We start from the raw sequence: 25924 nt of genomic DNA, 5'->3' as shown, positions 1-25924 counted from the left end.
CAAAGGGAAACTTACATGATTTTCCTTCACTGTCTGTATCACTGCACTGCCAGAGAGACTGTACATAGATCTACATTTACAAATTGCTAGTGAATTCTTCATCTGATCCCAAATAAATAAAAAAGTGTACGAAATACAACCTCAAGCTTGAGAGTGAGACAGTTGGTCTAGAATCATCACTTTTGTTTTCTCTGTTGTCCTGAGAAACAATAAGACTGAGTTCTTGCCAAGGAATTCTGCAGTGAAATTATGTTCACTACTGATTATGGGCTAGATTACAAGTAGAGCGGTATTTAGCGCTCCTTTTCAAGCGTAAATCTTATTGCACGCGGGTTAGTGTGCATATTCGAAATATATGTGCACTAACAAAAAGATTCCGTGTATTGTGACCGCGTACTTTTTCTCCCCATAAATGGAGAGCGTGGAAGTAAAAACCTAACTCTTATTGCTTGTGCGCTAATCCAACAGGAGTTATCTATATATATCTATCTATATATATATATATATATATATATATATATATATATATATATATATGCACACACACACACAGAGGTATATATATATATATATATTAAATTAACATTACCAGATATATATAGAAATATATATTTATAAATATATATGTTTAACAATAAAAAGTAAAAAAATAATTATATGTTAAGAACAGTGGAATATAAAGATTTTGTACTAAAAGGATACTAAATTCAAATATTTTTCTTTTATGATTCAGATACAGCATGCAAGTTTAAGCAACTTTCTAATTTAAACCTATTGTCAATTTTTCTTCATTCTCTTGCTATCTTTATTTAAAAAGCAGGAATGTAAAGCTTAGGATCCAGCCCGTTTTAGGTTCAGCACCCTGAATAGTGCTTGCTGATTGGTGGTTACATTTAGCAAACCAATAAGCAAGCATAACCCAGGTGCTGAACCAAAAATGGGCCTCAGGCAATGTTTGCTCTGGGGGGGGAGCCGTGGTTGGAGGAAGCCGGAATCGTAATTCCTGACGTAAGAAGAGACGAGTTGCGGGAGGGGGAATCACTGTTCCGGCTTGCAAGAAGAAAAGGTATTTTAACAAAACCGCTGTAAACTTTATCGGCCCCCAATAATGATCCAGAGTGTATCAAATTTCAAAATGTTATGATTTATATTGTTAAAACATTAAGAAAAAAAAAAACCCACTTTTGTTTCGTAGTTATTATTTTTTACAACAATATCTATTTAGTGGGAACACAGTGTATAAAAGGGAGCATAGTCCCACAATGAAAGCCACAGATAATGACCCACAATTGAACACAATGGCCTCTAGTTAACGTGTCTACTTTACCTGCCTTCGCCGGCCCAATACGCCCGCCTAAGCTCGCCTACCATCGCCGCCGCGGACCTGAAAAATTTCTCCAAAGTTATCAATAAATCTGTCAAAGAGCCGCGCACCAAGTACGGGGCGATGAGCAGCGGACTGTGAGAGTTATCACTCATCCGATCTTGCTGCTCTTCGGCTTTTTGACAGCTTTGACAAGCTGTCACTAAGCACCCACACTAAACTACACTGTTCTACGCCCTATACCGGCGCCCCCGGAACCCCCCGCAACTAAATAAAGTTATTAACCCCTAAACAGCCGCTCCTAGACCCCGCCGCAACTCTTATAAATGTATTAACCCCTAAACCTCCGCTCCCGGACACCGCCGCCACCTACATTATACCTAGTAACCCCTATCCTGCCCCCCTATACCGCTGACACCTATAATAAAGTTATTAACCCCGCCACAACTAAATTAATAGTTTAACCCCTAAACCGCCGCTCCCGGACCCCGCCGCAACCTATATTAAACTTATTAACCCCTAATCTGCCCCCCTACACCTTCGCCACCTATAATAAATTTATTAACCCCCATCCTGCCCCCCCCTACACTGCCGCCACTGTAATAAAATTATTAACCCCTAAACCTAAGTCTAACACTAACCCTAACTCCCCCCTAACTTAAATATTAATGAAATAAATCTAAATAATATTTATCTTATTAACTAAATTAATCCTATTTAAAACTAAATACTTACCTTTAAAATAAATACAAAGTTACCTGTAAAATAAATATAAATCCTAAAATAGCTACAATGTAATTATTAATTACATTGTAGCTATCTTAGGGTTTATTTTACAGGTAAGTATTTAGTTTTAAATAGGAATAATTTATTAAAGTATAGTGTAGTGTTAGGTGTAATTGTAACTTAGGTTAGTTTTTATTTTACAGGTAAATTTCTCTTTATTTTAACTAGGTAGCTATTAAATAGTCATTACCTATTTAATAGCTATTGTACCTAGTTAAAATAAATTGAAAGTTGCCTGTAAAATAAAAATAAATCCTAAGATAGCTGCAATATAATTATTATTTATATTGTAGCTATATTAGGGTTTATTTTAAAGGTAAGTATTTAGTTTTAAATAGGATTAATTTAGTTAATAAGAGAAATATTATTTAGATTTATTTAATTAATATTTAACTTAGGGGGGAGTTAGGGTTAGTGTTAGACTTAGGTTTAGGGGTTAATAATTTTATTACAGTGGCGGCGGTGTAGGGGGGGCAGGATAGGGGTTAATAAATTTATTATAGGTGGCGACGGTGTAGGGGGAGCAGATTAGGGGTTAATAAGTTTAATATAGGTGGCGGCGGGGTCCGGGAGTGGCGGTTTAGGGGTTAAACAATTTATTTAGTTGCGGCGAGGTCCGGGATCTGCAGGATAGGGGTTAATAAATTTATTATAGGTTGCAACGGTGTAGGAGGGCAGGATAGGGGTTAATAGGTATTATGTAGGTGGCGGCGGGGTCCGGGAGCGGCAGTTTAGGGGTTAATACATATATTATAGTTGTGGCGCGGACCAGGAGCGGCGGTTTAGGGGTTAACATATTTATTATAGTGGCGGTGGGCTCCGGGAGCGGCGGTTTAGGGGTTAATAAGTTTATTATAGTGGCGGTGGGGTAATTCATTTATTTAGTTGCAGCGGTGTAGGGGGGGACAGATAAGGGGTGTTTAGACTCGGGGTACATGTTAGGGTGTTAGGTGTATACAGCTCCCATAGGAATCAATGGGATATCTGGCAGCAGCGAACATGAACTTTCGCTATGGTCAGACTCCCATTGATTCCTATGGGATCCGCCGCCTCCAGGGCGGCGGTTTGAAAACCAGGTACGCTGGGCCGGAAAAGTGGCGAGCGTACCTGCTAGTTTTTTGATAACTAGCAAAAGTAGTCAGATTGTGCCGAACTTGTGTGTGGAACATCTGTAGTGACGTAAGAATTGATCTGTGTCGGACTGAGTCCGGCGGATCGAAGCTTACGTCACTAAATTCTACTTTTGCCGGTATCTAGGGCTTGATAACTAAGGCGAATCAGCCTCACCACAAATACGCTGTGGAATTCCAGCGTATTTGAGGTTGACGGCTTGATAACTAGGGGCCAATGAGTGTATATACTGCATAACTTACAAATGGTTTTGTTTATAAATAAAGTTAAACAAACAGGCACTTTAAAGGAACATCAAGCACTTTGAGATATTAATATAAAACTTTTAATTGAATGTAATAAAAGAACTTTGCAATATATTTTAATTATTTATTTTGTTCCCTTTTCCTGTAATTTAATTCTGAATAATGTGGGCTTCCTAAGGTCCTGATTAAAGTGAAAGTGCAGACAGAGCTGTAACCCACTCAGTCATTGGTTACATACTCTAGTAAGCTATTTATAACTGTTCCTAATTGGCCTTAGCAGAAAAAGAAACCTAAGTTACAATATGGCAGCATCCACTGCTTTATGTACATTAGAATGTTACCCCTATTTTTTTTTTCAGTACTTAAACAACTATTATCATTTAACAAATGCATGTGTATATTATTCTCAGGCTCTGAATACATCATTCTATCAATGATTTATTTAGTGTTTAATGTCCATTTAATGTTCTTCATGGAGACTTACAAGCTTATTTATATAGAGAGCTTGGAGCAGAGAAGAGAGAGGGATCTACAGTATAGATAAGAACAATATAAGGGCAAGTGACCATTATATGAAATTACAGGATCAATGCAGAGGTGATCACATAGAACATGCTTGTTTTAGCTGCATACCTGGAGGCACAAATCGGTAGTCACTGCATTAGTTGGTAGCCTGCCTGGAAACACTTTTATTATGCCAGGAACGGAACTACACCCTGCAATCATCTCAGCTCTCTTTGCCTCATGGTAATTTCTTTTTATCCTGCTCTAGCCTGTCTATTAACAAGTGACAATCATATTGAGGGAGGTCAGATCTGCAATGTATTGTGTTGCAAAACACTTGTAAAAACGATTTGCTTCCAAGCCCCTCCCCATTATCTATTATAAAATATCATACACTACAAACAGCCAGGCTGGAGGACCATTTTCTCCTCCTACATTATCTATCATTTCCCTTATCTCTTACTCTCCCTGCTTCAATCTCCCCTTCAGTCCACATCTATTGCTTAATTTCCTCCTCTTCCTCTCCTTCAGGTGATCACGTTGTTCTAGCCCCTTGTCTACCAATCATCTCAGCTTTCCTCCTTGTCTCAATGTTTTTAACCTTTTATCAACCTTGCACTTTGGCACTTCTCTATTTACGTGGGCTTTTTCCTCAGACAGAGGTCCTCCTATATGGCTTTTGTCTAGGGCCTCACAAGCCTCAAAACACTGGGGAGCATTTACTGGGCCACTCAAAAAGTTCCCTTGCCCTCCCCTTGCTAGCTTTACATGGCCAAACTGCTGCTCACACTGTCTGAACGTTTAGCACTGTCCCCACCCATGCATAGCTGTTATTGTGTATATAGTAATTGAAGGTCACCTGTACTTAAAAATGCTTCAGCCTTAAAATAAATAGTTACATTAGTGGGAGTATACTTGAATATATAACTTCATATCTTCAGGTAACTGACCCAAATAGATCATACAGTTTTTCATTTACTTATTTGGATGAGGTCACACTGAGGTAGATTTAAAAGTGTCCATATATCTTAAGCCCTATATATTGTTAGGGTACACTCCTGAGCCTACCTAGGTATTCTCTCATAGAAAGGTGCTGAGTTTTACCAAAATATACATGAGAAACAGATCAATTTGTTAATATATCAATTGGAAAGTTTGTTTAAAATTGTATACTCTATTTTAATAATTAAAGTGTAATTTTGACTATGATGTCCCTTTAATTGCAGACTAAAGAACTGAGAGTGAATTGTTGGTGAGGGGAATGAAAAGTTGGATTTTGTGAACCTCTACACATTACAATTCAGAGTTCTGTAACTGGTCTGATAGGCGGTGCAGCTAGAAAATAGCTAAAACTGCTGAGAATAATCTTAAATTTAAAAAAAAAAAAAAACAGGAAATAATTCTAACCTTGTATAAACTGAAGGACTTGTCTTCTATTCTATTAACCTGAAACCATGTTTCCATTTATTGGGTAGCAGCTACTTTTCTTTTGATATTTAATCAGTACTGTACACAGAGTTTAACAATCACATAATATCCTTCCTGAATACACAATCAAAAACTGGTATCCTTCATACATCATCAGTTCCTGAGACTCACTAATAAATTGACTTTCCAAAATCCCTAGGAAACAAACTATACAACAAACAGACCATGCTGTATCCAAACTCACTTCAGTAATACACCTACTGCTTATGTGCTTATAGTTATTTCACAATACATTAGGATTAAGTCTGACAACTTAAAAGTTGAGTCCCTATAAAGCAGGGGGGGGGGATCCCTATTATGTCAAAGTCAGATATACAAAGTTCTATTACACCCGACATAAAAACAAGTTCTTCAGTAGATTAGAGTGAATCATCTGACAGTTAATCAGTCTATACAATAACAATGACAGACATTAGGTTAAGCTCCAGTTAATTGAAGACATATTTTTGTATCCAAAAAAGAAAGAGTGGTATAAACTGTAAGACATCTACAGCATCTTACTTTTTGTAACAAAGAACAATAATTACAGCTCAATTAACAATATTATTCATTTTTAGAACATCAAATAGTTAAACAGCAACCTATATCAGCATTTTAAAATACATTGTAATGCAGAAATGACATGCTCTTGTTTGTTAGATTCACTACCGACCCTGCAAATCATTGGGCCTGCTTATCAAAAACTCGCCAGAATTGAGAGAAATGACGCAAAATCTTTGGGTTTATTTTTTCAGCATTAAATTGTAATGTTGTCTTTCCTTAAAATACAGAAACACAATACTGTTGAGATGTATTTAATAATCTTGCCAGAGTGGAGAGCTATAGATCATCAGATCCTATTTATTTAACCCCCCCCCCACAATTAGGTTAAACACATAGTTAAAGTGCATCTGGAATACCGCAGAGGACTGCTGGTTCCAAGTGGACACAACCATTAAGTCAATCAGCAGCAACAGTCACACAGCTGGTGGTAAACACATAGAGGCCTATTTATCATATGTCTGTCGGACCTGATCTGACAGTGCGGATCAGATCCGACAGACATTGCTGAATGCGGAGAGCAATACGCTCTCCGTATTCAGCATTGCACCAACAGCTCTTGTGAGCTGCTGGTGCAACACCGCCCCCTGCAGACTCGCGGCCAATCGGCCGCCAGCAGGGGGGTGTCAATCAACCCGATCGTATTTGATCGGGTTGAATTCCGGCGATGTCTGTCTGCCTCATTAGAGCAGACGGACAGGGTTATAGAGCAGCGGTCTTTAGACCACTGCTTCATAATTGGTGTTTCTGGCGAGTCTGCAGGCTCGCCAGAAACACGGGGTGTTATGCTCCATTCGGAGCTTGATCGATGAATTCTAACTTGCAAATTGTGCCCTACAATGTCTCTTTAATGGTCATAATCAAATAGTGCTTTGTATCTAAAGAGAAAAACCTTGTGAATAACTATTTTACTATGATCACTCGCGTCACTGCTATCTGGAGAGATCACACCAATGAATAGGCTCCTTAAAATAGGGGTTGAAAAATGAATTTCAACTTTTACAGCCTGCACTAATATTGAGAAGTCAGCCATATAGTCACCTTGTTAGGAGCCAAGCAAGAACGTTTGCAAATGCATATATGTAGATGAATCCAAAAAGGTAGCAATAAGCAAGATTTTATTAAAGGGATGCTAACCCCTCATTTTTTCTTTAATGATTCAGATAGAGCATGCAATTTTAAGCAACTTTCTAATTTACTCCTATTATCAATTTTTTTTTTGTTCTCGTGTTATCTTGATTTGAAAAAGCAGGAATTAAAGGTTAGGAGCCGGCCCATTTTTTAGTTCAGCACCTTGGTAGAGCTGCTGATTGGTTTGCTACATTTAGCCACAAATCAGCAAGTGCTGAACAAAAAATGGTCTGGCTCTAAAGCTTACAGTACTGCTTTTTCAAATCAAGATAGCATGAGAACAAAGAAAAATTGATAATAGGAGTAAATTAGAAAGGTGCTTAAAATCTCATGCTCTATCTGAATCATGAAAGAAAAAAAATTGGGTTTAGTATCCCTTTAACTCTGGCTACCTGGTTCTTGAAATATGTGAAATATGGTGTATTCATCTCTCATATGTTGTAGTACAGTGAGTAGTGAATTTACAGTTAAAGGGATATGAAACCCCAAAAAATATTGTGGGATTCAGACGGAGCATACAATTATAAAATAGTTTCTAATTTACTTCTATTATCAATTTTGTTTTGTTTCCATGATATTCTGTGTTGAAGACATACCTAGACAGCTGTCTGGAGCACTTCATGGCAGGAAATAATGTTCTTGCAAAACTGCTGCTATATAGTGCTCCAGCCTCGTGTACAATACTAAGCTTGCCTCCCTGCTTTTCAACAAAAGATGCAAAAGAACATTTGATAATAGACGTAAATTAGAAAGTTGTTTAAAATGTCATGTTTTATCTGAATCATGAAAGAAAAAAATAGGTTTCATGTCCCTTTAAATATTGTAATATTAAATATATTGCATACTAAATGGATGAGAAATATAGAGAATAACAAATATTAATGTTTGCACACACACACACATATGGTTTCCAATCCATATTAATAAATATCAAACTCTTCATAAACTATGTCACTTACAATATATTGTATTCATTTGTTGAAAATAAAGCAGGAAAAGTGCCACTTTGTTTTATTCCTGTTTAAATGACTTACCTCTCTGAATCTTAGCCACAAGCTGTTGCCTGGCGAGAATCCTACTCATCCTATAGGGAGATCTCCTCTTCTTATCAAAACATGCATAATACTCCTGGCCTTCATGTGACATAGAATTTAATCGTTTATATGCTGAAGTTGGGGTTACAGGTTCCTGCACCCACATCTTTGCTATTGTACAGTTCCAACTTTCCCTGATTCTGGATATTGTAAGGAAAGTAAAGGGAAAATTAAAAAAAAAAAAAAAAAGAGCTGGAAAGGGAAAGTCGACAAGAGGAGTGCTGGTAGCTACAACTCTGGATTCCAAGCCTGTCACATGACTCACTGTAACCAATTACAGCAGAAGGTAATGTAAAAGTACACACAGTAAAAGCAAAGTCTCTCCAGGCATGTGTAATCCTCACAGAGGCACATATTCTAATGACATACTTCAGAGCTGACTAAACACTAAACACTTGTGCTCTGAGGCTAAAAGACATATGAGGAGGAACTGAGGAACACCTATTTGTGCCCAATAGCATGTGAATAGGATATTGCTCTCCATATGTAAAGGAGCTTATCTAAGAAATTAACAAGGCATATCTAAATCTAAATGAAGCATTTAGTAGGTAAATGGAGACAGTTTATGTAAATTTAAGATGAATATAGATCTATATTATCTACATGATAAATATAAATAAATACTGCTTAGTTGCTCCATGATTGTATGTGTGTATATATATATATATATATATATATATATATACATAGAGAGAGAGAGAGAGAGAGAGAGAGAGAAAGTTGGTATATATATATATATATATATATATATATATATATATATATATATATATATATATATACTAGTCCTAAAGCCCGTTCACACGTGCCATTTTTTGCAGTACAGCGGTCCCACCCCTTGCGCTCTCTCCCTCCCCCTCTCTTTTGCTCTCTCTCCCTCCCTCTCTCGTTTGCTCTCTATCCCCCCCTCTCTTTTGCTCTCTCCCTCCCCTCTCTTTTGAGCTCTCTCTCTCCCCCCTCTCTTTTGAGCTTTCTTTTTCCCCCTCTCTTTTGCGCTCTCTCTCTCCCCCTCTGTTTTGCGCTCTCTCTCTCCCCCTCTCTTTTGCGCTGTCTCTCCCCTCTTTTTTGTGCTCTCTCTCCCCCTCTCTTTTGCGCTCTCTCTCTCCCCCTCTCTTTTGCGCTCTCTCTCCCCCATCTCTTTTGCGCTCTCTCCACCTCTCTCTCTCTCCCCTCTCTTTTGCGCTCTCTCTCCCCCCTCTCTTTTGCGCTCTCTCTCCCCCTCTCTTTTGTGCTCTCTCTCCCCTCTCTTTTGCGTTCTCTCTCCCCCCTCTATTTTGCGCTCTCTCCCCCCTCTCTTTTGCGCTCTCTCCCCCCTCTCTTTTGCGCTCTTCCCCCTCTCTTTTGTGCTCTCTCTCTCCCCCCTCTTTTGCGCTCTCTCTCCCCCCCTCTTTTGTGCTCTCTCTCTCCCCTCTCTTTTGTGCTCTCTCTCCCCCCCCTCTGTTTTGCGCTCTCTTCCCCCTCTCTTTTGTGCTCTCTCTCCCTCCTCTCTTTTGCGCTCTCTCCCCCTCTCTTTTGCACTCTCTCTCTCCTCCCTCTTTTGCTCTCTCTCTCCACCTCTTTTCCGCTCTCTCTCCCCCTCTCTTTTGCGTTCTCTCCCCCCTCTCTTTTGCGCTCTCTCTCCCCCCCCCCTGTTTTGCGCTCTCTTCCCCCTCTCTTTTGTGCTCTCTCTCCCTCCTCTCTTTTGCGCTCTCTCCCCCTCTCTTTTGCGCTCTCTCTCTCCTCCCTCTTTTGCTCTCTCTCTCCCCCCTCTTTTGCTCTCTCTCCCCCCTCTCTTTTGCGTGCTCTCTCTCCCCCTCTCTTTTGTGCTCTCTCTCTCCCCCTCTTTTCCGCTCTCTCTCCCCCTCTCTTTGCGTTCTCTCCCCCCTCTCTTTTGCGCTCTCTCTCCCCCCTCTCTTTTGTTCTCTCTATCTCCCCCCTCTCTCTCCCCCCTCTCTTTCTCCCACCCCCTTTCTCTCTCCCCCCCCCCCTTTCTCTCTCCCCCCCCCTTTCTCTCTCCCCCTCTCTTTTGTGCTCTCTCCCCCCTTTTTTTTGCACTCTCTCTCTCCCCCTCTCTTTTGCGCTCTCTCTCTCCCCCATCTCTTTTGCGCTCTCTCTCTCCCCCTCTCTTTTGCGCTCTCTTTCTCCCCCATCTCTTTTGCGCTCTCTCCACCTCTTCTCTCTCTCCCCTCTCTCTCCCCCTCTCTTTTGCGCTCTCTCTCTCCCCCTCTCTTTTGTGCTCTCTCTCTCCCCTCTCTTTTGTGGTCTCTCTCTCCGCCCTCTCTTTAGCGCTCTCTCCCCCCCTCTCTTTTGCGCTCTCTCTCCCCCTCTCTTTTGCACTCTTCTCCCTCTCTTTTGTGCTCTCTCCCCCCTCTTTTGCGCTCTCTCTCCCCCTATTTTGTGCTCTCTCTCCCCCTCTCTTATGTGCTCTCTCTCCCCCCTCTCTTTTGCGCTCTCTCTCCCCCTTCTCTTTTGCACTCTTCCCCCTCTCTTTTGTGCTCTCTCTCCCCTCTCTTTTGTGCTTTCTATCTCCCCCCTCTCTTTTGTGCGTTCTCTCTCCCCCTCTCTTTTGCGGTCTCTCTCTCCCCCCTCTTTTGCACTCTCTCTCTCCCCCCTCTCTTTTGTGCTCTCTCCCCCCTCTCTTTTGTGCTCTCTCTCCCCCCTCTCTTTTGCTCTCTCTCTCTCCCCCCTCTCTCCCTCTCCCCCCTCTCTTTTGCTCTCTCTCTCTCTCCCCCCTCTCTCTCTCCCCCTCTCTTTTGTGCTCTCTCTCCCCACTCTTTTGCTCTCTCTCTTTCCCCCCTCTTTTGCTCTCTCTCTCCCGCCCTCTCTTTTGCGCGCTCTCCCCCTCTCTTTTGCGCTCTCTCTCCCCCCTCTTTTGCACTCTCTCTCCCCCTCTCTTTTACGCTCTCTCCCCCCTTCTCTTTTGCACGCTCTCTCCCCCCCTCTCTCTCTCCACTCTCTCCCCCACCCCTCTTTTGCGCTTTCTCTCCCACCTCTCTTTCGCGCTCTCTCCCCCCTCTCTTTTGCGCTCTCTCCCCCCTCCCTCTCTTTTGCTCTCTCTCTCCCCCTCTCTCTCCCCTCTCTCTCTCCCCCACTCTCCCCCTTCTCTCCCCCCTCTCTCTCTTCCCCCCCCTCTCTCTCTCTTTCTCTCTCTCTCTCCTCTCTCTCTCTCACCGCCCCCCTCTCTCTCTCTCTCTCCCCCCTCTTTCTCTCCCCCCCTCTCTCCATTCTCTCTCTCTCTCTCTCCCCTCTCTCTCTTCCTCTCTCTCTTCCTCTCTCTATCTTTCCCCTCTCTCTATCTCTCCCCCTCTCTTTCTCTCTCCCCTCTCTATCGTGCGACCACGCCTGGCCACACCCCCTTCACACAGGCCACACCCACTTCTGCCGCAGATCAGCTAGAGATTCAAAAGCCAGGTGTGTTTGTCCTCATGCTGTCTCTACTGCGCATGACAGCTTCGGACAAACACACTTGGCCTTTTATATTATAGGATAGAGAGAAAGTCTCTCTCTAATTTCTCCTCTCTCTCTCTCTCTCTCTCTCCTGTCCGCTCTCTCCCCTCTCTCTCTCTCCTCTCTCTAATCTCTCCTCTCTCTAATCTCTCCTCTCTCTCTCTCTCTCTCCTGTCCTTTCTCATCCTCTCTCTCTCTCCTCTCTCTCTCCTCTCTCTCTCTTCTGTCCTCTCCTTCTCTCTCTCCCCCTCTCACTCTTTCTCTCTCTTTCTCTCTCTCTCCCTCCCTCCCTCTCACCTCCTCTCTCTCTCTCTTTGGGGAATATTTATTAATGTGCGAGCGGACATGGTACAATGTAGCGTATCATGTCCGTCGGCATTTATCATTGCACCAGCAGTTCTTGTGAACTGCTGGTACAATGCCGCCCCCTGCAGATTCACGGCCAATCGGCTGCATGGAGTGTCAATCAACCCGATCGTATTCGATCGGGTTAATTTCTGTCCGTAGCCTCAGAGTAGGTGGACAAGTTATGGAGCAGCGTTCTTTAGACCACTGCTTCATAACTTCTGTTTGCCTAAAGGCTCACCGGAAACAAGGGGCATCAAGCTACATACAGAGTTGATAAATTGACCCCTATGTGTCTATCTCTATCTGTGTCTGGATATAGGAGAGCTACAATTTTAAACTTTCATTTTTCAGACAGTACATGTAGTTTTAAGAAACTTAAAGGGACAGTAAAGTCATAATTAAACATTCATGGTTTAGACAGAGCATATCATTTTAAACACCTTTCCAATAGACTTCTATTATTCAAATTGCTTCCTTCTCTTGCTATCCTTTGCTGAAAGGTTTATCTAGGTAAGCTCAGGAGCAGCAAAGAACCTAGGTTATAGCTGCTGATTGGTGGCTGCATATATATACCGATTGTCATTGGCTCACCCATGTGTTCAGTTAGAAACCAGTAGTGCATTGCTGCTCCTTCAACAAATGATACCAAGAGAATGAAGCACATTTGATGAAAGAAGTATACTGGAAAGTTGTATAAAATTGAATGTTCTACCTAAATCATTAAAGAAAAAATGTGGGTTTCATATCCCTTTAAAGAGTCATGAAACCCTAACATTTTCTTTCATTATTCAGGCCAAGCATAATATTTTGAAAAAGTTTTCAATTTACTTTGTTCTCATAGTATCCTTTGGTGAAAACAAAGGAGTTAGGATAAACACACACATGTATCTAGAATACTATTTGGCAGCATTTTGCAAGAATACTTTTAACAATGTTATACATTTGTAAGAGCACTAGATGGCAGTAGTATTGGATGTCATGTGGTGCACCAGACACATGCACACTATGCACCTAGATATTCTCTTCAACAAAGAATACCATGAGAAAAAAGCTAATTTAATAATAGAAGTATAATGGAGACTTTTTTTAAATTGTAACCTCTGAAAGAAAGAAAAATATTTGGGTTTCATGTCCCTTTAAATAAGTTTTTTTCAGACATATGTTTGCAGTAGATTTATACATATTAGGAATTCTGTGAAGGTGCAGTGATTATGTCATTATTTTTATCTATAAAGATATTCTGCAGCATTATACAAGGGAACACAAAGTAAGTAAAAGGCACACAAACAAACAATAAAAAACAGATAAGTAATTGTTCTGCTCTGTGATTAATGGGGATGAACGACAAGAAGTGAAGGGATTGCTTGGCTAAAGGTGGTTTGAGTGTTACAATATAAGAAACATAATAACCATGGGGTTAGGTCAGGACTCTTTAATTCCAACCCTCAGGGCACACCAACAGGACAGAATTTCATGATGCCTTCTCTAAAATACAAGTGATGTAATCAGTAGCTCAGCCATTTTGATAAACTAAACTGTTCTCATCCAATGTAATTGTAAAATTAGGTCAGTTCAAGGTCTTTACAACTGAAACTGACAAACCCTGGGTTAGGTGTTGTGCTTATTATTGAAGAATGTGAAAAATCTATGAGCCCACATATGTATGTTTAAGCTTAATTTAAGTTAAACAAAAAATCGGACACCAGCAATTGTGATATAAACACGGCAGCATATTTGATTAAATAGTTAATAAAAAACATAATTTATGCTTACCTGATAAATTTATTTCTCTTGTAGTGTAGTCAGTCCATGGGTCATCCATTACTTATGGAATATATCTCTTCCTAACAGGAAGCTGCAAGAGGATCACCCAGCAGAGCTGCTATATAGCTCCTCCCCTCACATGTCATATTCAGTCATTCGACCAAAGCAGACGAGAAAGGAGAAACCATAGGGTGCAGTGGTGACTGGAGTTTAATTAAAATTTAGATCTGCCTTAAAGACAGGGCGGGCCGTGGACTGACTACACTACAAGAGAAATAAATTTATCAGGTAAGCATAAATTATGTTTTCTCTTGTTAAGTGTAGTCAGTCCACGGGTCATCCATTACTTATGGAATACCAATACCAAAGCTAAAGTACACGGATGAAGGGAGGGACAAGGCAGGAACATTAAACAGAAGGAACCACTGCCTGAAGTACCTTTCTCCCAAAAATAGCCTCCGAAGAAGCAAAAGTGTCAAATTTGTAAAATTTTGAAAAGGTGTGAAGCGAAGACCAAGTCGCAGCCTTGCAAATCTGTTCAACAGAGGCCTCATTTTTAAAGGCCCAGGTGGAAGCCACAGCTCTAGTAGAATGAGCTGTAATCCTTTCAGGAGGCTGCTGTCCAGCAGTCTCATAGGCTAAACGTATTATGCTACGAAGCCAAAAAGAGAGAGAGGTAGCCGAAGCCTTTTGACCTCTTCTCTGTCCAGAGTAAACGACAAACAGGGAAGAAGTTTGACGAAAATCTTTAGTTGCCTGCAAATAGAACTTCAGGGCACGGACTACGTCCAGATTATTCAAAAGTCGTTCCTTCTTTGAAGAAGGGTTAGGACACAGTGATGGAACAACAATCTCTTGATTGATATTCCTGTTAGTAACTACCTTAGGTAAGAACCCAGGTTTAGTACGCAGAACTACCTTGTCTGAATGAAAAATCAGATAAGGAGAATCACAATGTAAGGCAGATAACTCAGAGACTCTTCGAGCCGAGGAAATAGCCATCAAAAACAAAACCTTCCAGGATAACAGCTTGATATCAATGGAATGAAGGGGTTCAAATGGAACGCCTTGAAGAACATTAAGAACTAAGTTTAAGCTCCACGGCGGAGCAACAGTCTTAAACACAGGCTTAATCCTAGTTAAAGCCTGACAAAAAACCTGAACGTCTGGAACTTCAGCCAGACGTTTGTGTAGAAGAATAGACAGAGCAGAAATCTGTCCCTTTAACGAACTAGCAGATAAGCCCTTTTCTAAACCCTCTTGTAGAAAGGACAATATCCTAGGAATCCTAACCTTACTCCATGAGTAACTCTTGGATTCGCACCAATATAAATATTTACGCCATATCTTATGGTAAATTTTTCTGGTAACAGGCTTCCTAGCCTGTATTAAGGTATCAATAACCGACTCCGAGAAGCCACGCTTTGATAGAATCAAGCGTTCAATCTCCATGCAGTCAGCCTCAGAGAAATTAGATTTGGATGGTTGAAAGGACCCTGAATTAGAAGGTCCTGTCTCAGAGGCAGAGACCACGGTGGACAGGACGACATGTCCACTAGGTCTGCATACCAAGTCCTGCGTGGCGACGCAGGCGCTATCAGCATCACCGAAGCTCTCTCCTGTTTGATCTTGGCGATCAAACGAGGAAGCATCGGGAACGGTGGAAACACATAAGCCATGTTGAAGACCCAAGGGGCTGTCAGAGCATCTATCAGCACCGCTCCCGGGTCCCTGGACCTGGATCCGTAACAAGGAAGCTTGGCGTTCTGACGAGACGCCATGAGATCCAGATCTGGTTTGCCCCAACGATGAATCAGTTGAGCAAAGACCTCCGGATGAAGTTCCCACTCCCCCGGATGAAAAGTCTGGCGACTTAGAAAATCCGCCTCCCAGTTCTCCACGCCTGGGATGTAAATCGCTGACAGGTGGCAAGAGTGAGACTCTGCCCAGCGAATTATCTTTGAGACTTCCAACATCGCTAGGGAACTTCTGGTTCCCCCTTGATGGTTGATGTAAGCCACAGTCGTGATGTTGTCCGACTGAAATCTGATGAACCTCAGAGTTGCTAACTGAGGCCAAGCTAGGAGAGCATTGAATATTGCTCTTAATTCCAGAATATTTATTGGGAGGAGTTTCTCCTCCTGAGTCCATAATCCCTGAGCTTTCAGGGAGTTCCAGACTGCGCCCCAGCCTAGAAGGCTGGCGTCTGTTGTTACAATCGTCCAATCTGGCCTGCAAAAGGTCATCCCCTTGGACAGATGTGGCCGAGAAAGCCACCATAGAAGAGAATCTCTGGTCTCTTGATCCAGATTTAGTAGGGGGGACAAATCTGAGTAATCCCCGTTCCACTGACTTAGCATGCACAATTGCAGCGGTCTGAGATGCAGGCGCGCAAATGGTACTATGTCCATTTCCGTTACCATTAAGCCGATTACTTCCATGCACTGAGCTACTGACGGGTGTGGAATGGAATGAAGGACACGGCAAGCATTTAGAAGTTTTAATAACCTGGCCTCTGTCAGGTAAATTTTCATCTCTACAGAATCTATAAGAGTCCCTAGAAAGGGAACTCTTGTAAGTGGTAATAGAGAACTCTTTTCCACGTTCACCTTCCACCCATGCGACCTCAGAAATGCCAGAACTATCTCTGTATGAGACTTGGCAGTTTGAAAACTTGACGCTTGTATCAGAATGTCGTCTAGGTACGGAGTCACCGCTATGCCTCGCAGCCTTAGTACCACCAGGTCTTGTACACAGCGTAGAAACGCCTCTTTCTTTATTTGGTTTGCTGATAACCTTGAAAGATGAAATCTCCCTCGTGGAGGAGAAGTTTTGAAGTCCAGGAGATATCCCTGAGATATGATCTCCAACGCCCAGGGATCCTGGACATCTCTTGCCCAAGCCTGGGCGAAGAGAGAGAGTCTGCCCCCCACTAGATCCGTTTCCGGATAGGGGGCCCTCTCTTCATGCTGTCTTGGGGGCAGCAGCAGGTTTCTTGGCCTGCTTGCCCTTGTTCCAGGACTGGTTAACTTTCCAGCCCTGCCTGTAACGAGCAACAGCTCCTTCCTGTTTTGGAGCGGAGGAAGTTGATGCTGCTCCTGCCTTGAAGTTACGAAAGGCACGAAAATTAGACTGTTTGGCCTTTGATTTGGCCCTGTCCTGAGGTAGAGCATGGCCCTTACCTCCCGTAATGTCAGCTATAATTTCTTTCAAGCCGGGCCCGAATAAGGTCTGCCCTTTGAAAGGAATATTAAGCAATTTAGATTTAGAAGTCACGTCAGCTGACCAGGATTTAAGCCATAGCGCTCTGCGCGCTTGGATGGCGAATCCGGAGTTCTTAGCCGTAAGTTTGGTTAAATGTACGACGGCATCAGAAACAAATGCGTTAGCTAGCTTAAGTGCTTTAAGCTTGTTCATAATTTCATCCAATGGAGCTGTGCGAATGGCCTCTTCCAGAGACTCAAACCAGAATGCCGCCGCAGCAGTGACAGGCGCAATGCATGCAAGGGGCTGTAAGATAAAACCTTGTTGAACAAACATTTTCTTAAGGTAACCCTCTAATTTCTTATCCATTGGATCTGAAAAGGCACAACTATCCTCCACCGTGATAGTGGTACGCTTAGCTAAAGTAGAAACTGCTCCCTCCACCTTAGGGACCGTCTGCCATAAGTCTCGTGTGGTGGCGTCTATAGGAAACATTTTCCTAAATATGGGAGGAGGGGAAAAAGGCACACCAGGTCTATCCCACTCCTTGCTAATAATCTCTGTAAGCCTTTTAGGTATAGGAAACACGTCAGTACACACCGGTACCGCATAGTATCTATCCAACCTACATAATTTTTCTGGAATTGCAACCGTGTTACAATCATTCAGAGCCGCTAATACCTCCCCTAGCAATATGCGGAGGTTCTCAAGCTTAAATTTAAAATTAGAAATCTCTGAATCCAGTCTCCCTGGATCAGATCCGTCACCCACAGAATGAAACTCTCCGTCTTCACGTTCTGCAAACTGTGACGCAGTATCTGACATGGCTCTCACCTCATCCGTGCGCTCTATCCTTAACCCAGAGCTATCGCGCTTGCCTCTTAATTCTGGCAATTTAGATAATACTTCTGTCATAACAGTAGCCATGTCTTGCAAAGTGATTTGTAAGGGCCTCCCTGATGTACTTGGCGCCACAAAATCACGCACCTCCTGAGCGGGAGGCGAAGGTACTGACACGTGAGGAGAGTTAGTTGGCATAACTTCCCCCTCGTTGTCTGGTGATAATTTCTTTACATGTAAAGATTGACTTTTATTTAAAGTAGCATCAATGCAATTAGTACACAAATTTCTATTGGGCTCCACATTGGCCTTTAAACATAGTGAACAAAGAGATTCATCTGTGTCAGACATGTTTAAACAGACTAGCAATGAGACTAGCAAGCTTGGAAATACTTTTCTAAATAAATTTACAAGCAATATAAAAACGCTACTGTGCCTTTAAGAAGCACAAAAAGCTGTCACAGTTGAAATAACAATGAACCAAAATAGTTATAGCAACCAATTTTTCACAGTAAATGTATTAAGTTAGCAAAGGATTGCACCCACCAGCAAATGGATGATTAACCCCTTAATACCCAAAAACGGATAACAATTTAATAATTAACGTTTTTCTCACAGTCAAAACACACTGTCACAGGTCTGCTGTGACTGATTACCTCCCTCAAAATGAACCTTGAAGACCCCTGAGCTCTCTAGAGACGATCTGGATCATGGAGGATGAAGTAGACAGATTGTGACTGAATTTTTACTGCGCAAAAAAAGCGCTAAAATAGGCCCCTCCCACTCATATTACAACAGTGGGGAAGCTCAGAAAACTGTTTCTATGCAGAAAACAAAGATGGCCATGTGGTAAAAATCATGCCCCAATAAGTTTTATCACCAAGTACCTCACAAAAACGATTAACATGCCAGTAAACGTTTTAAACATACATTTGAAAAGTTATGAATTGTTATTAATAAGCCTGCTACCAGTCGCTTTTACTGCAGTTAAGGCTCATACATTATTTCAGTATTAACAGTATTTTCAGAGTCAATTCCATTCCTTAGAAAAATACATTCAGTGTACACACACTCATCAGCCTAATACCAGTCGCTATCACTGCATTTAAGGCTGAACTTACTTTACATTGGTATCAGCAGTATTTTCTCAGTCAATTCCATTCCTCAGAAAAATAATTACTGCACATACCTCATTTGCAGGGGGGTCCTGCATGCTATTCCCCTTCTCTGAAGTTACCTCACTCCTCAGATGAGAACAGCCAGTGGATCTTAGTTACGTCTGCTAAGATCATAGAAAACGCAGGCAGATTCTTCTTCTAATGCTGTCTGAGAATAAACAGCACACTCCGGTGCCATTTAAAATAACAAACTTTTGATTGTAGAAATAAACTAAGTTAAAAAACACCACAGACCTCTCACAGCGACCTATCTTTAGTTAGGCTGCAAGAGAATGACTGAATATGACATGTGAGGGGAGGAGCTATATAGCAGCTCTGCTTGGGTGATCCTCTTGCAGCTTCCTGTTAGGAAGAGATATATTCCATAAGTAATGGATGACCCGTGGACTGAACATACTTAACAAGAGAAAGCAAAACAGACATTAAAGAGACAGTAAACACCTTGACATTTTTTATACCATGATTAGTTATGTGTAATGAAACAGTTTTATTTATTTATTTTGCACCCCTTTTCATTTAATTTATTTCTGAAAATTGTGAATTTGCTAATTTTCAGAACTTGAAATGCACCCTGCTTATTTCTCAAGGATAACCCTGCCACAAATCTTTTCCCAATCGGCTTTAACTGATAACAACTGTCAAACAATGCACTTTATACTAACATTATGACCATGACTAACCTTGTTGTCTGCTGACTCAAGCCTGGATTTGCTCCTCTAAATAAGTAAAAAAGGAGGGTGGAATTTGGCTATTGAAAAACAATTGCAGCAAACAAGATGCTGATTTGTTTTTGTTTTTTTACAAATGGCTGATATGTTAATCTTTAACAAGAAAACAGAAATGTCTTGAAATTACAAGGTGTTTACTGCCCCCTTTAAAAAGTACCACAAATGTGTCCTTCTACTAATTCAGGTAAGGGCATGCCCCATTCTACCAGCTACAAAAGGAACCCAACCAGTCTTCTATACATAAACCACCATATCAGGAAAGCCCCAGCCCAAATGTCTGTGACAAATAAAAGCACCACAAATATGGTGGAAGGGCAGGAGATTCCCACTGCCTTTAAGATCTTTGGAATTAATCTGCTTCCATTCAGCCCTTCCTAGATTGCCTTCACTAACCTAAGTGGGGCCAACTTACCCCTTTTTCTATGGTCATATCTCTAGTTATTTTTTAGAAAAACATATTAAGTGTTTATCATGGGTGCCACAGAATTTTTGGGGGGGAAGCGGAGGGAAGCTCTGTACAGAACATGTGAAGTTACAGAGAGTTCTGTGTGGTGGTGCCATGGTACACATGCTGCATATCCGTTTAAGAAGGGTGTCTTATAGGTATCAAAGAGACATTCAAGTTGGTCTTTATGATTAAATATAAGGAACAAAGTTCCAGAAGAAGAACATTTCCCACCTAAGCAGATTTTTCGACTTTTCTAATCCGATAACTTCCAACATTAGTTGCTGGGTATTAGGTACTTTGGAGGTTAACGAGGCCATTGTTGTTTTGTGGGTAGGGCAGTGTCTGAAGAGCGCAGGTCATGGTCAGATAGTGGGTGGAATAATTGGGCGTACCTGGGCTGACAGTGGGCGTGTCTGGTGGTTTGTGGGCGTATCCGGGTGGTCTATGGGCAGATCTAAGGGAAATTCTGCAAGTAGGGACATATGGCAGTCTCGGAGGGACAGCGGGACAGAGCTCAGAATTAGGAAATGTCCCTCTAACATAGGTACAGTTGAAAGGTTCCATTTTGAAAATCTATTTTGGCCTGAGGTATAAAAGTCAAAATTAAATTTTTTAAGTTCAGGAATAGCAATGCATTGCTGTGAACTAGCTGGTAAATGGTGTTTATATACATTTGCTACTTGTCATTGGCTCATCAGATGCATTCAGATACATCCCAGCAGTGCATTGTTTCTCCGGAGTTGACTTAAATATGTGTTTAACTCACAATTATATGCAAGCAACAGTGCAATAATAAAATGTTCTAACAAATTAGAGCAGTTTCATTTTGCACTTTTATGCCCCTTAAAGCAGCATTTCTTGGCTCTTCGCATGGCTTTTTTTTCCAATGCTAAAGTCTCCACACTACTTCAAAGGGGTTAAACACACCCTGGAACCACTAACACTGCAGCTCTCAAGCAACACACAGTCGTTGACTGGCCAGGTCATATGACTGACACTGTACGTTGGCTCACCACTGTTTCCTGATCAGTATTAGCTGTTCCAGAGTGGAACTTTAACTATGTGCTTAACCACAACAAACAAATTCTATGGTGATCAGTGCCAAATTGACATCATTTAGCGAAGAAGAGCCTGGCATTTTTGCTCTACAATGTCCCTTTAATTAGATTTTCCTGCTATTTCATATATGTAATTCAAGCAATTTTACTAATTCAATAAAATGTTTTTGCACGGAAATTCTTATAGATTTGAATAGGAGGCAAAATTTCCAAAAATAATTAATGGTTCTTTATCATATATTTGTTAAAACAATATCAAATTTAGTGCTGCGGAATCTGTTGGCGCTCTACAAATAACCAATAATAATAATTATAATAATAATATCAAAGAAATATTAAACCAACTTTTCTAAGTGGATAATTACGAACCTCTTTTATATAGTATTATATTTCTTAGCAACTGAATCAGATATATGACTCAGATTAAATGGTAATTTCCTGACTTCTTACAACAACCATACAAATGTTATTTTTATATGGTTTTTATGCAGAACACAGATATTTGTGGGCTGAGCACTAAACATTGTAGACTTCTGATTCAGTCTTAGTTAGTACCTAAAAAGGACATAATAGTCTATATATATATATCACTATTAATTAATCAAAAACACAACAAAAAATGACACTTATTTTACTTCAAATCACCTGTAATTAACACAAAAGCATACTAGAAAAGCGCATGTAAAGCGCATGCACAGCTCATGTCAGTAGTTTGCTTGACAAGAAGGGGTCAATTTATCAACCCGTCAATGTTGGTAATTCCGGGAAAGCCTTTAGGGTCACCGGAATCAGGAGTGAAGAAGCAGCGGTCATAAGAGGCAGCGGACAGCAATCAGCCCGATTAGATACGATCGGGTTGATTGACACCCCCTGCTAGCAGTCGATTGGCCGCGAATGTGCAGGGGTTGGTATTGCACAAGCATTTTATTAGAAATGCTTGTGCAATGATAAATGCCGACAGCATATGCGATGTGCGGCAGACACAATAATAATACGGCCCCTGAAGACTCAACACAGTTGACATAAAAGAAGGTTGAAGCCGGGAATCATTTGGCTAAACAAACGTTTAATTAGATTATTAGTAAAATAAACCCTGATGTCTACTATTATTACTTAAAGAAACATTAAAGTTTCATGATTCAGGTACAGCAGTTTTAAACAACTTTCCATTTTACGTCTGTTATGGGATTTGCTCTGTTCTCCTGGTATCCTTTGTTGAAAGTCATACTTAGAAAGGCTCAGGAGCACGTTTGCCTCTTGTCATCGGCTTACAAGATTTGTTCATATAGTTCCCAGTAGTGCATTTCTGCTCCTTTAACAAAGGATACAAAGATCATGAAACACATTTGATAATAGAAGTAAACCAGAAAGATTTTGTATGCTCTGTCTAATTCAGGAAACAAAATACTTTGGGTTTCATGTTCCTTAAGAAAAATACAGCTTACAGCTTAATTTAAAGAGCGGTGACAGTGGCAATATGTGTATATTACAGTACTTAGAATAATCTTTTCAATTTTTTTTGCAAGATAATGCCTCATGTCTATACAGATTTGGGGCTAGATTACAAGTGGAGCGCAATCATTTGCACCATAGCGATAAGGGCTATATTGTGAGGGTTTGCGCTCATCAGTCTTACTGCTCGTATTACAAATCAAACGCTAGAATCATTACCACAATTTCAGAACTGGGGTTAACTCTTATGCGAAAATAAAAAGTTGCACAAAACACTTCAAAAACTCATTAAAATGTACAGTTACACTTATAATAACACTGTCTAATAAAAATTATTAAAAAAATATTGCACAAAAATTTATAAGGGCTCAAAGATATGAGATCTCAGATGTGCGCGTGCACATGTGTGCATGTGTGTATGTGTGCGTTTGTATACGCATATAATGTATGTGAGTTTTTTTTTTGTAGCATTAACTGCCATCCCCCTAATTATCCGATTGCTGTCCAGCTTTGTGTTAGAGGACAGCTGGCAACGCTATATAGAAGATTAGTAGAAAGAAGTTCATTTTTATGCAGTACAAATAAATTTATCTTTTCAAGGCAGCAAAATATGTGGCAGATTAGATCTGATTGTATCTGATTCTACAGTCATCTGCATTCCTTCGTTAGGGCCTCCAAAGTTCAATTTAGGGAAAATGGTATTGCACATCATATTGTGCAGTTGCAGTAGGAACTAAGTGCTAACCTTGAAACATTTTTACATCCATTCTATTCCTATAAGTATAGTAAAATAACATACACCGATAAAGTAAAAACTAACTAGAGCTAAGAATCAGCATTTGAATTAATTCTTTATGGAAGCTATGAAATTAAAGGGACACTAAAGACAAAAAAATAATCTTTAATTAGTCAGATAGAGCATAAAATTATAAAAACGTCAGTTTGTGTAGACTGGGACGTCATCTCTTACTGAGCATGTGCAAAAGTTAACAGTATATACATATAAGGGTCTGTGATTGGCTGATGGCTGTCACTTGATACAGTGTTATTGCATTGTCTTTTTATTATGCATTTGTTGAGTATGCAATTATACTGTATTTAATAGTCTTTTAAAGGGACAAGTCAAAATTAAACTTTCATTATTTAGTATGAAATTACATTGCATTTTTTCCCCCCAATTTACTTACAAGTTTTTTTATACGCACGAGTTCCCTGTATACACATACATAAGTCTGTGGAATGTACACTCCTTCCACAACTTGATAAGCAAGCAAGTTATGCCAATTCAAAGGTTTCCTAAGCTCCAAATTCAGCACCTGAGGTTTTCAAATGAAGAAATCAAAATTTATAAAAAAAGGTCATGCAACTTTGTTTATTGCATGGATATTGCAAAGTGCTTTAAATGGAATATGCAGGCTGCATACTTTTTCGCTTTTATACCCTTTAAAAGAAAAGCAATAAAAGCCTATAAGCTAAGCAATACAGGTTCTTAAATGATGCCTAAATATTTTTTCTTTCATGTAATTAACAAGAGTCCATGAGCTAGTGACGTATGGGATATACATTCCTACCAGGAGGGGCAAAGTTTCCCAAACCTTAAAATGCCTATAAATACACCCCTCACCACACCCACAAATCAGTTTTACAAACTTTGCCTCCAAGGGAGGTGGTGAAGTAAGTTTGTGCTAGATTCTACGTTGATATGCGCTCCGCAGCAAGTTGGAGCCCGGTTTTCCTCTCAGCGTGCAGTGAATGTCAGAGGGATGTGAAGAGAGTATTGCCTATTGAATGCAGTGATCTCCTTCTACGGGGTCTATTTAATAAGGTTCTCTGTTATCGGTCGTAGAGATTCATCTCTTACCTCCCTTTTCAGATCGACGATATACTCTTATATTTACCATTACCTCTACTGATTCTCGTTTCAGTACTGGTTTGGCTTTCTACAAACATGTAGATGAGTGTCCTGGGGTAAGTAAGTCTTATTTCTGTGACACTCTAAGCTATGGTTGGGCACTTTATTTATAAAGTTCTAAATATATGTATTCAAACATTTATTTGCCTTGACTCAGAATGTTCAACTTTCCTTATTTTCAGACAGTCAGTTTCATATTTGGGATTATGCATTGAATTATCATATTTTTCTTACCTCAAAAATTTGACTTTTTTCCCTGTGGGCTGTTAGGCTCGCGGGGGCTGAAAATGCTTCATTTTATTGCGTCATTCTTGGCGCGGACTTTTTTGGCGCAAAAATTCTTTTCCGTTTCCGGCGTCATACGTGTCGCCGGAAGTTGCGTCATTTTTTGACGTTATTTTGCGCCAAAAATGTCGGCGTTCCGGATGTGGCGTCATTTTTGGCGCCAAAAGCATTTAGGCGCCAAATAATGTGGGCGTCTTATTTGGCGCTAAAAAATATGGGCGTCGCTTTTGTCTCCACATTATTTCAGTCTCATTTTTCATTTGCTTCTGGTTGCTAGAAGCTTGATATTTGGCATTCTTTCCCATTCCTGAAACTGTCTTATAAGGAATTTGATCTATTTTGCTTTATATGTTGTTTTTTCTCTTACATATTGCAAGATGTCTCACGTTGCATCTGAGCCAGAAGATACTACAGGAAAATCACTGCCTGCTGGATCTACCAAAGCTAAGTGTATCTGCTGTAAACTTTTGGTAGCTATTCCTCCAGCTGTTGTTTGTAATAATTGTCATGACAAACTTGTTAAAGCAGATAATATTTCCTTTAGTAATGTACCGTTGCCTGTTGCAGTTCCCTCAACATCTAAGGTGCAGAATGTTCCTGATAACATAAGAGATTTTGTTTCTGAATCCATAAAGAAGGCTTTGTCTGTTATTTCTCCTTCTAGTAAACGTAAAAAGTCTTTTAAATCTTCTCTCTCTACAGATGAATTTTTAAATGAACACCATCATTCTGATTCTTTGGACTCTTCTGGTTCAGAGGATTCTATCTCAGAGATTGATGCTGATAAATCTTCATATTTATTTAAGATGGAATTTATTCGCTCTTTACTTAAAGAAGTACTAATTGCTTTAGAAATAGAGGATTCTAGTCCTCTTGATACTAATTCTATACGTTTGGATAAGGTTTTTAAAGCTCCTGCGGTTATTCCAGAAGTTTTTCCTGTTCCTAATGCTATTTCTGCAGTAATTTCCAAAGAATGGGATAAATTGGGTAATTCATTTACTCCTTCTAAACGTTTTAAGCAATTATATCCTGTTC

The 25924-nt window shown here is 40.5% G+C and overlaps 1 protein-coding gene across 3 annotated transcripts in view; it reads right to left on the bottom strand.

Annotated features, from left to right (window-relative positions):
* STARD13 (StAR related lipid transfer domain containing 13) overlaps nt 1-25924 on the bottom strand; it is a 654709-nt gene that overhangs the window by 249760 nt on the left and 379025 nt on the right. Inside the window, exon 1 of one of the 3 annotated variants that reach the window (XM_053708451.1) lies at nt 8184-8562. The exons of the other annotated variants lie outside the window; for them this stretch is intronic. Within the exon in view, the coding sequence (XP_053564426.1) occupies nt 8184-8349 (166 nt within the window). The 5' untranslated portion in view covers nt 8350-8562. Of the gene's footprint in view, nt 1-8183; nt 8563-25924 lie in introns of those variants that run through there. 3 annotated transcript variants of the gene reach the window in all.

The sequence above is a fragment of the Bombina bombina genome, chromosome 3 (assembly GCF_027579735.1).
Source record: "Bombina bombina isolate aBomBom1 chromosome 3, aBomBom1.pri, whole genome shotgun sequence".
NCBI lineage: Eukaryota > Metazoa > Chordata > Amphibia > Anura > Bombinatoridae > Bombina > Bombina bombina.
Note: the sequence above shows the minus strand (reverse complement) of the source record. Positions and strands in the feature narration are given on the sequence as shown.